The 13,871-nt window shown below is 42.1% G+C and overlaps 1 protein-coding gene across 3 annotated transcripts in view; it reads right to left on the bottom strand.

Annotated features, from left to right (window-relative positions):
- Positions 1-13,871, bottom strand: part of GRK3 (G protein-coupled receptor kinase 3) — a 103,438-nt gene that overhangs the window by 52,712 nt on the left and 36,855 nt on the right. For 2 of the 3 annotated variants that reach the window (XM_090257684.1, XM_090257685.1), the window contains exon 3: positions 4,462-4,535. The exons of the other annotated variant lie outside the window; for it this stretch is intronic. In XM_090257684.1, coding sequence (XP_090113810.1) covers positions 4,462-4,535 — 74 coding nt within the window. The remainder of the gene's footprint in view (positions 1-4,461; positions 4,536-13,871) is intronic. 3 annotated transcript variants of the gene reach the window in all.

The raw sequence follows: 13,871 nt of genomic DNA, 5'->3' as shown, positions 1-13,871 counted from the left end.
CTGATCTTATATTTAGTTTCTGTTTTCTGTGATTTATTTTTAAATTGGTATCATATACATATTTTTATATGCTGCCTCCAAATCTAACAATTGTATAAACCAGCACATGGAGCAGTACTACATGTCAGGTACTGTTCAGGTGTGTTGCGTTCACCCACAACAACCCTAAGGGCCAGGCACAGCTATCACAGCAATTCTCAGCTGTGGAAACCCAGGGAGAGAAACTTGCTCACGTTTACGCAGCCAGTAACCAGCAGAGTCCACATCCCAACCCAGGCAGCCTGAGTTCAGAGCTGGAACGCGTCTCCACTACGCTACAGCCTCCCACATACCTGAACAGTATATTACAGATATTATGGCGTAGACAGCAGCTGTCCACCCGGCCTCCAATGTGAGCCCCCCAATTAGCCTGTCAAATAGCAGGAGATGATTCTAAGCTCATTTCAGAGATAAGGTAACTGAAGCTCAATATTTAGTCCTGACACTGTGAGCTCCTCAAGTACAGCAACAATATGCTGTTCACATTTTTAAGCCGCAGGTCTGAAACAAGGTAGATACTTCGTTTGCTCAGTAACTGGCCCCATATCCCACAGCCGGGGAGAGACGCGGCTGCGCCTGGACACAGCTAGGCCTTCTGTCTATGAGTCAATTAACGGCCAAGGTGAAAATACTGATTACACACACATTAAGCAAGCACATACGAAGTATCACACATGAGTGTTACAAAGAGTGAACAGTGGGAGAATCAAGGGAGCAAGCGGCACAGAAGACTAGGAACAGCTGTATGGACGGAGCTGTTAGGGAGTACGGACTGAACTAGACCTTCAGCTGAGCTAGGCGTAGGCTTTCCACGGGCTGAGAGGGGGAAGCAGCGTTCTAGGCTGGGGAAAGGACAGAGTAAGTCAAGTAACAAAAGGATGGGCTCAGTGAGCCTGGAAATGCTGGGTAGTGGAAGTTCGATATAAGAAGGTAGTGAAAGATAAAGAAAGGTCGGTGATAACTAACAGAGAGCTAGAACTGGCAGGGCAAGCTGGCAGGACTTGAACCCACAGGAAATGGGTAGCATTCAAAGTCTGGGACACAGAAAAACTGAAATACAGCACACAAGACAGACATTTTTTAAGATATCTCCCAAGAGAGTTTCCCAGGGATTGGGGTCATAAAATCACCACCAGAAATAACCAGGCTGACGAAACTGAGGAGTCAGAGAAGAGTTACTGATAACTCCAATGCTTCAGACTGCACTGGCTGGTTGTCTGCAGTGAAAGAACACAGACCAAGCGCTGCGGAGCTCTGGAGCCCAGTCCTCCAAGGGGATAATGTGATAAGCCAGTCCCATCCTGTGCCAAGCCAGAAGGGAGGCGAGAGGAGCGGGGAGCGAGCCAGCCAAGGGCAGCTCCGACATCGGAGGGTCAGATGCAGCAGCAGTCACAGCGCGCTGGCAAGCAGTGCTCCGGACATGACCCCAAGGAGGCTGCCCAGCTCTTTCACCCGAGCGACAGGTAGCCGTGAAAGGAGATTCCGCTGCATTTGGCAAGGTGACTCAGTACATGCTGAAGCTGGGAAGGTGATGCTTTTAACAACACAAGAATGAAACATTTTGTTGACAGCTGCAGCTGTGATATCCAGATAAAATGCCTGGTTACGATTCAGAATGAAATAATAAAGCTACTTCATACGGAGTAAAATTCTTTTGGATTTAGCTCACTTTTTACACAATACTAAATGTGCACCACAACTGACCGTTCTTCCTGGAAGTAAGTTCATATATAATTTTAGTAGAGAAATATCAAGTTTTCATGTATCAATGAACCAGAAAGAAAGGAATATCCCTCCCATTTTCAAACTTGTACAAGGATGACTAATATCAATCCTAATTATGCTGTTTTCTTTGGACCACTCAAAATGCTTTGGGGTATATTTTGAAGTTATATATATAACTTCACATATTTAGTAACACACATATTTCAGATCATGATACTGGCCCCTTTATCATTATGAAATAATCTCTCAACCTCCAAGTAGCATTTGAGCACAAGTGTGCTTTGATATAAGGGTTGCTATACCGGCTTTGTTTAGGTTGGTGTTTGTATTGTGTATCTTCCTCAACCCTTCTGTTTAAAATAAGTCACTTGGAAGCAGCATATAATCAGGATTTCAGTTTTTTATCAAGTTTGACAACCTTATTTTACTTGGAGTATTTAGCCCACTTATATTAAATACCATTACTTACAGATGGATTTTAATTATCATCCTACTCTTTGTTTTCAATTTAACCTAAATTATTTTATGTCCCCCCTTTTATTCCTTTTTTTTAGATCAATACAATGTTATTTTATTCCATCCCTCCCCTCCCTTTTAGCTTGTTAGATACACAAATTTTATTCTTTTAAAAGTTACCTCAGAGATAACAATGTGCAGCCTTGACTGACTTCGTCCCAATGAGAATGATGCTATCACTCTTCTAGACTCTGAGAACACTTGAACCCGCTCCTGCTTTCTGTGCTACTGTCCTATGCTGGTTTTACATGATTTTAAACTCTAAAAACATGCTGTTATTGTTTTAAATGGTCAACATCTATTTATATTTTACATTTTTATCTCTTAGGATGCCCTCCATTCCTTCCTGCCTGTCCATCTGGGAATATTTTCTTCTGCTCACCATAGCTCCCTTTAGTATCTGTTGTAATGCAGGTCCACTACTGACAAAACCCCTCAGTTTTTGTCTGAAATATCTTTATTTTACTATCATTTTTGAAGGAATTTTTTGCTGAAAATAGAATTCTAGGGTGGCAGATTATTTTTTCTTTCAGTACTTGAAAGTTGGCCATTTCATTGTCTATTTGTTTGATTTTTTTAAAAAACATTTCTTCATTTATTATTTTTTAATAATTTATTTTCTTGTATTTTTTTCAATGACCACTTATCCTTCTTATAATCCCTTCCCACCCCAGCCCTACAGTCACTACACTGTTCTCCACATCCATGAGTCCTTCCTTTCTGCTCGTTCATTTCTTTTAAAATGTCACAGTCATGTCAGTCATAATATTGCTCCTTTGAAAGTAATGTATCATTTTCTACTCTCTGGTTGCCTTTGAAATTTTTATCTTTGTCAAACGTTTCCATAGTCTTTTATTGATGGGTTTTCTAAGTTTTTTGAATCTGTAAGCTGCTGTCTTTCATCATTTTGTAAAATTCTTAGTGTTCTCTCCTCAAATACTGCTTCTGCCCAATTCTATCTATGTTAGAATTTTTAATCATGTCCACATGTCCTTAATGGCCTTACCTATTTCTTTTTTATTTTCTTTTTTCTCTGTTTCACTTTGAGATTATCTACTATTTATTAATTCTATTCTGTATTGTAACCAATCTGCTATTGGTTCTAGCCATTAATTCTAATTTTAAACACTATACTTAATGTACTAAATGTCTGCTTGATTTTCAAAATAAAATCAAATTATGCTGAAATTCTCTATCCTTCCATCAATTTGCTCATATTTTCCTGTAGCTGTTGTCTTGCACGTGTCCTTTATAGTCATTTCAAGCACTTGTCAGCGGTCTCCACCATCCAATTCTCCTGTGGTTCTGCTTCTACTGCCTCGTTTACAAGTCACATGATCTTGTCTCTTATGTGTCTAATAGTTTTTTACTGTATGGGAAGCACTGTAGATTCCCTACAATTACTTTCTACCTCAGAAAAGACAGAGGGCTCCCCTTGTATTCTGTCACACAGTGGGAAAAGGGCTCACCACCCAATAAGGGACTGAGCTGGGTTGGATCTGAGTTGGCCTTCTGTCTTTAAGAAGAAGCCTTCTGCCAGGGGCCAAACCTGGACTCTAATATGCCTGGACTCTGTTATACCTGGAACCAACAGCTGACCCAGGTGATGAGCAGCTATAGATCTTCAGTGTTTTCATCTCTTGCCTGGTCTGTTTTCAGATCCCCGCCCACAGCAGGTCCACATTTCAGTGATGCATGTAAGGCTGTGGGAGATATCAGTGTGTCTTCCAGAAGCTTTTAGCTCATCGCTTCAGCTCTCCTCCACCCTCTTCCACCAACTGTCCCAAGTCTGTAACTCCAGCAATGTGTGACCAGAAAACCTGGCTAGTTTCCCTTTCATCCAATAGTGACCCTCTGCCTCAGCTAACGTCTCCAGAATCGCAAGCTTCTGCAGAAAAGAAAACGGCTGGTAATCTTCAGTGCACCCCAGAATGATCCTCCCTCCTCTGGAGTTTCAGGCCAACTATTCCTCGTTGCTGCCGGAGTGCTCCAGAGCCTTTACAAATGGGGTCTGTATGGGTGTTGTCAGCATCTCTAATAACCTATATATGATATCTTGCACTAGTAATTACTTTAAATGAATTTCTAAATATCTGTAAGATACTTACTAATCTTAATGTCTTCCAAAGTACATTTTAAATATGCTTTTAAAAAAGCATCAGTAAAACAGTTACTTCTTACCTCTTCATAAAACTTCACCTGAGGTACAGCTTCATTAATTTCATTCAAACAAAAATCTTTAAATAGCAAGAAACCTAAAGGAAAAGAATAAAAAATTTCAGGGTGGGCAATGAATTAAAATTTTACCCCACAGGGTATTTTCAAAGTAATGTGCTCATACTTCAACCTCTTCCTCCCCTAACTTAAAAATATGAAAATAAAGATTTCAAGAGCTTACATAGACCCTAGAGGGAAATACCCCAGGTAAGTAAGAGTACCACATACCTAGCTCCTTGCTTTGGGGTCTGCGTCCATTGGCAACCCCCCTCCCACTTATTAAAAATACATGACAAGCAGTGCTAGTGGTCACCACCACTTAGAGCCACTGGTCACTATAGCGATCAGGAAAAGCAAAGAAACATGAGAGGTGGGTGATATGGAACTGTTGGTAAGGGTCACCATGGAGCTAATAAATACCATGTCCACAGAAACAGGATGGAACTCCTTTAAAAGACAGAAGGACTTTCGCAACCTTTCTAGTTTTCTCTCACCACTTACTCCCTCAGTGTTGCCACCAAATATCTCATGCCAGAGCAGATTACCTGTTCCCGACTCACTCCTGGTTTCTTCACAGTTCCATGCCTCACCTTGAAACAATCAGTACAGTACACCTAGAATACCCCCTCCACCGCACAGTGCCTGGCACACAGCAGGAGGCCAATAAATATTTGTTAAATGAATGTTTATTCACATAACCCTTCCAACATGCCTCTGTCAAAGTACTTAGCACACTCTTAATTAATTACCTTATTTATAAGTCTCCTACCCCTTTTGCAAACCTAGTGCCTAGCTTAATGTCCAACACCATCAAGCCTAAATGAATGGATGAAGTTGAATAGGACAAGCTGGTATCAGTCAAAAACAATTAAAAAGTCAAAATAACTGAAGGGCTGCTAGAAGAAACAGAAGTCACAAAAGGGAACTGAAGAAGGACTCACAAAAAGTCTAAAATGTAGGACGAAAATAGAAGAGAATTCCCCTAGTATAATAGAACCAAGACAAAGGAAGAAGCTTTGGCAAACTTTTAATTCAAGTTAGTCTAAGAATCATGTGACTCAAAATTGCCTGTTACTGCTCCATAAATTCCCCTCCTCAGTTCCAGGCGCTTTCCCTGGATCTTGTAGACCATCGGAGCTCAGCTCAAATGCCCTGAGGCCTTCTACGATTCTCATTCATTTTCATTCCCTCTCTCATCTCTCCTCCATCCCCTCACAAAAACAAACCCGTTAGTGTGCATACAAACACACTTCCTTTATACTTAGGAATACCAAGAATTACCGTATGCGCATGTCGACTTCTGCACCATCTGCCTCCCTGCTACAATGTAAGCTGCCTATGGACAGGCCACATGTGTCTTATGCCCCGTACATTTGCAGGAACAAGAACACTGGGACATAAAAGGACGTCATAGAGACTCTCAAGAAAGGACAAAGGAAGGAAGAGGGAAGGTGCGGAGAAAAGAAAAGGGAAAGTAAAGGAAAAAAAGTAAGGAAAGCAGGAGGGAGGAGGGAAGGAAAAGAGGGGAGATGAGAACGACGAGGGAGGGGGGAGCTGAATGAATGAACAACCAGCTTAAAATGTTTCCAGCTACTTCTTTAACGCAATGTTTCCACTGTCAATGTGTAGGATGAGCCAAAGGACGACTGCAGCATCCCACAAGGAGAAGAAAACCCATTGTTTTCCCTATGTCTGCACATGAACTGAAGCTTTCCTTTCCACCACAGCAGCTGTTAAAATGGAGCAGCCGGAAGGTATTTTGCCTTTTGGATTAATTCTAGATCATTGTGTTCCATGCGGAAAGCAATGTACCTTCATCAGACTTAAAGTACATTTCAAAAACAAATAAAGTGCTTCTCAGATTAGAACAAAATCTAAAGGACAAAAATTGGGAAATAATTTGCCCAACAGGTTCCTTTCATCAGATTTCTTCCAGTTTTAAAGAATAAAAAATAGTGACCTACCACCTGCTTACTAGGTAATTACGGATGTGTTTACCCCTGTTTCCATATCTGAACCACTGCAAACAGCATGAATACTGATTAACTTTTGAGTGTATATAACATCCAACAAAGGCAAACTCTCCCAATTTTCCACCACAATATTTTGCAAAAATTAGTAAAAGAACTGTATCGCTTTTCATAAAATATTAATGACAACTTCTGAAAGTGCTAAATATAAGTAGTGTCTATGAGAAATTTTGCAATTTTACCTCCTAAAATTGTTTAAAGTGGAAAAGAAATATGAAGAAAAGTTTTGCAAGAAATAATACTTGCCCAAGGTTTTGCCAAAGAGATTCAAACACTGGGAAGGAGGAGAGAGTGTACAACTGCTAGAAGTTCCTGCCAATACAGTGTGATTGGACAAAGTGTTTACTGGGTGTCTTCGAAGACCCTCTGAGCTATGCACTGGGGAGGCGATAGTAAGTTTTTCCCACATGGGGCTTATGGGCTGGTGTAAGAGACAGACAACAAAAAAGTAAGCAAATAAGGTACGTGTATAATTTGTGGTAAATGATATAAAGGAATTTCAAAAGGTGTTGAGAAGATAAAAAGAGGAAAAGATTCATATAGAATCTCAATAAGACTTCTCTGAGTTCTGAGATGAAAAGAAGTACAAAGCATTTCAGTTTAGAACAGGCTAAAATGTCTAATCTCATTCCTTCTATTCGATAATTTATAAGCGGATTTAGCAAGTGCAATAAAGTAAGAAAAGGGAATAAAAGTTATTCAAAATGGAAAGAATTTAAACTGATTCTATTCATAGACAAACTGGTTATCTAGACAAGCCCATCTAGTAACTCCTAGGCTATATGAGTGAATTTAGCAAGGCCACAAGATATAAGCTCATTAGATAAGACTCAATGACATTCTGATATACTCACATCACACAATTTTAAAATGGAATTTTTTAAATGTTCATTGGCAATAACATCAAAAAACAATCAATAGTTAGGAATAAATAAACAAGAGCTACGAAAGACCTCTATGCTGGAAACTACAAAATATTACTGAGAGAAATTAAAGAAGTCCTGAATGACTAGAAAGATATACTCAGTTTATGGACTGGAAGACTTAGTATTGCTTAGATGTTAATTATTTCCCTGAATTGATCGTTAGATTTAATGCAGTCCTTATCGTAATACCTACAGGCTTTTTAAAGAACCCGACCAGCTGATTTGAAAACATATAAGGAAATACAAAAAAAAGTAGAATACCCAAAACATCTTGAGAGAAAAAACAAGGTTCAAGAACTTAAACTACCCCATTTCAAGCCTCATACACAGCCACAGTAATCAAAACTGCGTGGTACTGGCATATGACTAAATCAGTGGAACAGAAAGGAAGATCCAGAAATACATCCACACTTACATGGTCGATTTATTATTTTTTTTTAAAGGCTCCAAAGCAGTTTAATGGGAAAGGAAGTCTTTTCAACAAGTAGTGCTGGAAAAACTTATATCCAAGTTTTTAAATTAAAAAAAGGAAGACAACCCTTACCTAATACCTTATAAAAAATTAACATTGATCATAGAACTATAAAGGTAAAACCATACAACCTCTAGAATATGTATAGGGTATCTTCACAGCAAATATTTACTCAGAAGATTTCTCAGGCAGGATCCAGAAAGAAATGATAAATAAAATTTTATCAAAATTTAAACCTTCTGCTCATGCAAAGACACTGTTAAGAAAATAGACCCACCACAGACTGGGATAAAATATTATAAAACTTAAATTGGAAAGAAAAATAAAGCTTTGTATCCAATTTCTATATACATTTAAAAACCTCTTACAAAAAAAAAAATGTTTAAAAGAATGGGCAAAAATTTGAACACTTGACAAACGAAGAGATATGAATGGCCAGCAAGTACATGAAATGGGTTCAGTGTCTTTGGTCATCATACAAACGACAATTAAATCACTTGGAGGTACCACTGCACAGCCACCTGACTGGCAGGGTTAAAGTCTGACAAGCCCAGATGCTGGTGACCAGACGCGCACTTGCTGAGAGGCGCCGGCGGTGTCTGGCCCCCCCCACGCCTCTGACTGAACAGGCAAAGGAGGAGCTGACTGCGCTGCCTGGGGCAGTTGATCCTAACTGTTCACACAGATATTGATAGTAACTTTATATACAATATTCAAAAACTAGAAACGACTCAGATGTCCTTCAGTTTGCAAACCATGACATATGGAACACTGCTCAACAGCGTAAAGCAATAAATTACTGATACCAGTGCCTTAAGTGAACCTCAAATGCATTACGCTAAGTAAGTAGAAGAACCCAAACTCAAAAGGTGACATACTGAATGATTCCATCTTTATGTCATCCTGGAAAATGAAACCATGGAAACAGAAAACGGGTCAGGGGTTGGCAGGGGTTGGGGTACAGAGTGTGGTCTGATGATACGGGGGCACTAGAAAATTGTAGGAGGTGATGAACTGCTCTATACCTAGATTTTGGTGGTGGTTATACAACTTTACCCATTTGTCAAAACTCACCCTAAGTGGAAATTTTAATTTATTTAAATTAAACCATCAAAGAAGAAACATAAGATCAGGCACATACAGTTGAGCCAAGTACAAGGCTCAAAAGATGTTCCTGAATAGTGGCCACAAACCGGGATCTAAAATTTCTAGAAGCCAATGCCTGGTCACTTCCTTACACAGTTCTCAACGTCTACAGGAAGTTCTTCGTAAAGCCCTGGTTTCTACGGGAGATAAAATCATTCACTCACAGAGGCACAGGGTAAAAGCAGCGATAAAGGTTCTTAGTAAGGCAGAGGGCAAAAACAACTACTCTTACATATCTAGAATATGTAATATTCTTTACAGGGGAAAAGAAAGGAAATTCTAAATGACAGATAGAAAAACCAACTCGTAAATAGAGAGAAAAAGACAAGGGTTAAAACTGAACACGCCCTCAGGGTATCATGTCTCTCCTGGCTGGATATTACTCAGCTAAATTCCCAATGAGTAACAGCCCCTTTTCAGTTCTTCCAAGTTCCAAAAAGAATGAATAAATATAAATCAAAATGAATATTTAGCTAATTATATTTATCTCTCTAATATAAACCTTAAATATACAGTGGTACTTCGGTACTCGTCAGCTTCAGAACATGTCAAATTTGGTACTCGTCACATTTTGACGAGAAAAAAATGTTTCAGCACTTGGTGCTTGTTTGCCTTGCTAGAACTTATATGAATGATGATGTCACTCCGAAAGAAGAATGCTTCATCAATCGTCACTTGCTCGCCACACCTCAGAACAAATTAAAGAGTACCAAGGTACCACTGTATTGATTTTCATTGACTCTACTTAGCAAGCTAGAACTTTGACTTCTTGACTTAAACCTTTACAGGAAGAGAAAATAATAAATGAAATGTATTTTAGGAATACTGTAAATAGTTAGAATCTCCTAAAATCCAAGTTATCCATTCCACCCCCAATTTAAATTCAGTACATACAGGCTCAATAAAATATTATTGTATTAATTAACGGGATCATTCATTTGGATAATGGAGAGCTGTGGGGTCCTGAATATTAAGAATCCATTAGACAAACAGACAAACGATAATGAATGTGGTACAAGAAAAATTCGTGAATGTTCTCAGCAATTGACTCAACTCAAAGGGGAACAAAAGAGAAAAAAGGGACTGGGAGGAAAATGTAAAAATACAGTGGCCAGAAAATTCTATCTTAACTCTTCTAATAGTTGGATTTCAACCTTTTAAAATATTTTTCTCTGAAATGATAGAAAAAAAAATTCTGGCTATGTCAGCAGGCTGTGGTCAAAATTTTCACTGATTAGAGTTCTGTACACAACTGACAATTAAAGTGAGATTGAAAATACTTTCAAGTGAAACAGAAATATTATTCCAATAAGCCACCTGATTTGTATCTCCCGAAGGTTTCTCAGAGAACAATGACTAACGCCAGCATCCGTATACACCACAGATTAAACGGGACAAAATGGGAGGGGAAGGGGCTGAATGTACTGACTCTAACCACAATTTTAACAAGGAAGAAACAGAATAACAATCAACCAATTAATACCTGTGTGTCCACTTTGTGATCATTCATGAGGCCACACACCCAGGATGTGTGCCCTTTTCTCTATGGATATTTCAATAAAACTTTATTTAAAAACAAAAGAGAATCGATCAACGAGTATTCACGGCATGCTACTCTAAGTGTAAAACGAAGTTTCCAGAGCAATTATAATCTGATTGGAGGCACTGACAGGCAGACATAAAAGATAACCCTTAATGGCTTTGCACCAGTTATGTGCCAAATCTGCTCTGCAAGGGGGAGAGATGCATTATGCACCCCAGATCGCCACACGGCCAGCTCCCGGGGCTCCTGGCCACCCATCCAGTCTCCTGGCCTCTTGGTTCTGCACGCTGTTGCCCTGGATCTGACGGTGCTCTTTCCCTGCTCTGAACTTTTTCCTTGGAGTCACACAGAAGGCTGGGTGAGACCCAGCCACCTTCCTGGGGACGCTGCGCACACCGTACTCTGCCCACAGCACCCTGGCACCCAAGGCCCTGGCACCCAAGGCCCTGGCACCCCACCTGCCCAGCACAGCTGGGTGTGAACACCTGCGGCTCCGCACGCCAGGAGCCTCCATGCATTCGCAGGGCGCCTCTCTGACTGAGCGAACTCCTCCCTCAGCACCCACCCCCTCCTCGCCAACCCCCTGGCAATTCCCCTCTGCCCACTTCCTCACCCACTTCCTCACAACCGCCCACGCCCTTCAGACTTCACCTGGTTAGCGCCCACTCTACCTTCAGGACTCCAACCAAGCATCGCAGAACGCAGTCAACTCTGCATGACCCCGGCTGAGGCCAGGCGGGCCCCCCTCCCGGACTCCCACAGCCCGGGGCCCTCACCACTTCCGTGGCACTGCCCCACTGCACTGCCACTAGCGAGTTCTGTTGTCTGAATGGACAAAACGGTTCGAAGTTTTAAAACATCTATGAAAAACATCTGAAAGGAAGAAGTGTCCTTCCCATCCCTGCCCCGCATCTTCCCAGCAGCACGCCACCACCACCAGCCCCAGGGGAACCAGTCACTGGTCCCCGTGTCTTCTCCGGGAAGTGCTTTGTGTCATTTCTGGGCCAGGGCTGTTAAGGCATTGGTGTCTTCCTCACCCTCTTGCACCCAGGTGGACGCAGAGGACTGCGCGCCCTACAGGCACCAGCGCCACAAGGGGAAAGCTTGGCAAGTGGGGGCAGGGGGGCCTGACACGAACCTGAACCACCTGCCCTGTGTTACCTGAGAAAGAAGCGTCTGCGTGTGGAGCCTGCCATCTCAGGTGTCTGTGCTTCCTTCGGAGACCGCGAAAAGGCAAACACAAACCCCAACTCTTATTTCCCCCACACCACACTCTGCCTGCCCAGCCTTTCTTCCCAAAACCCACAACCACGAGCGCTTCCTGCCCGGCGTGGCCGCTTCTCCAGCTGCACGGTGCCCATCGCGGCTGGAACAGAGTAACTTACATAACCTGTTCCCTAACGGTGAATGCCGGAGATGCGGCAAATATTTCACTCTTACAAAATTGCCGCAATACGCGCGCCTTGCGTCATTTCTCATGTGTTCACGCATGTCTGTAGGACACACCCCTCAGAGTGACACTTTGAAGCCAAAGGTTACAGAGACGTTCTGTGCTTTTACTGGATCTGATCCAATTACCCCACTCAACTGGGCCCCATTTATGCCCACGCCGGCAAACGGATCAGAGTACCTGTCCAAACGCACAGCCACGCCCAGAGTGTGTTACTAAACTTTGGGGAGTTTTACCGACCTGAAAGATAAAAAATACAATATTTTCAGAGTGACTATAATTTGCATTTCTCTTATTTTTTTTAATGAAGTTGAAAGTCTTTTCATATGTTCTGGTTCCATTTGTTTTTCTTTTTTCATGACTTTTGCCCATTTTCACTCTCAGTTATGGGTCTCTGGTCCACGAGTGTCTAGGGCCTTTCTGCCTTGGAATTCGCTAGTCAATGCTGCTGTTCAAGGAATCTGCCCGCCTTCCCACCTCTCAGGCACTTGGCCTGGGCTGGGTGATCCTTGTGCCCAGTCTGGTTCCTTGTCATGTCCCTGGCATTCATGGAAATACCTCTAGCAGCTCCCCAATAAACAAGATGCTGGGCTCTGGAGCAGACAGCTGGTACCGTGTTAGGAAAGGCTGCCCCTCTTTCCATGGCAGTAAGTACCAGTTGTTGATTCACGGGGTCCATGAGGGAAACGGCCCACTCTTGCATATTTTCCTCTCTAATCCCTAGCACAATGACTAGGACTTAATCAGCCTAATAAATATCGGGTCAATTTCCGAAGGGGAAAATCAGCCTGGCTTGAGGCATAGTCACAAATGGTTTTAGGGGAGTGAAGTACAGGCCGGGCGTGGAGAGATGAACCAGTGCTCAGAGGCAGGACATTTCAGCTGAGGACAGGAATGAATGCGACTTCAGATCTGCACAGTGCAAGCTCCTACAGAGAAACGGGGGGAGGGGAGCTTTGTTACCCAAGAACGCTCTGGAGAGCGCTGGGAGAGCCGGGTGCCATCCCACAGGCTGAGGCTCTGCTGAAAAGAATACCAATACCGCCAGGTATTTACCACTTACACAACACTTTGTGTTTGCTGAATGCTGCGAAATGCCAAAATGCCTGCTGGGGAATAGTTTCTAATACAAGTGGGCACTTGTTTTATAAAACTCAGCGTCCAAGCCCAGGTCTGGGGAGTTCAGAGCTAGGGCTCTTTCTCCTAAACATGGCAGGCCCCGAGCAACGCTGAATTCTTCCGCCTTCCCCATGGCCCTGTGCGATAGGACACCCATCTGCCACCACGCTTGTCCCCAGATGGCCCTTCGCATTCTTGTCCCATTGCCTAAGCTGATCTAAAACAGGTTACTTCAGAGTTGACCCCTGTGAACTAACAGTGCATGCCTACTGCCACCCCCTGAATATTTCTATTAGAACAGCGATTTTCAACCTTTTTCATCTCATGGCACACATAAACTAATTACTAAAATCCTGTGGCACACACACACAAAAAAAATTATATTTTTTGCCAATCTGAGAAAAAAAAAAAAAGCATCATTTTTATTCATTTACACTGGGTGGCTACTGTTGTGTTGGCTGATGTCACTGTTTTATCTGACAACCTAAAGGAAAAGAGATCAGTACCCCTAACTAAATAGTCAGGTACTGCATGTTTTAAAAATTCTTGCAGCACACCGCAACGTGAAGATGTTATCAAAATGAACAAACTCAAATGAAAAGAACCCTGGCAGCAGAATGTCGGGTGGTGGGCTGCCCCTGCCCACCTGCTGGGACAAGAAGGCCCACATCCGCTGCCACAGAACCTC

This window comes from Furipterus horrens, unplaced genomic scaffold (assembly GCF_987537825.1).
Source record: "Furipterus horrens unplaced genomic scaffold, mFurHor1.1.pri manual_scaffold_11, whole genome shotgun sequence".
NCBI lineage: Eukaryota > Metazoa > Chordata > Mammalia > Chiroptera > Furipteridae > Furipterus > Furipterus horrens.
The sequence above is the reverse complement of the archived record's forward strand: the minus strand, read 5'-3'. Positions and strand labels throughout refer to the sequence as shown.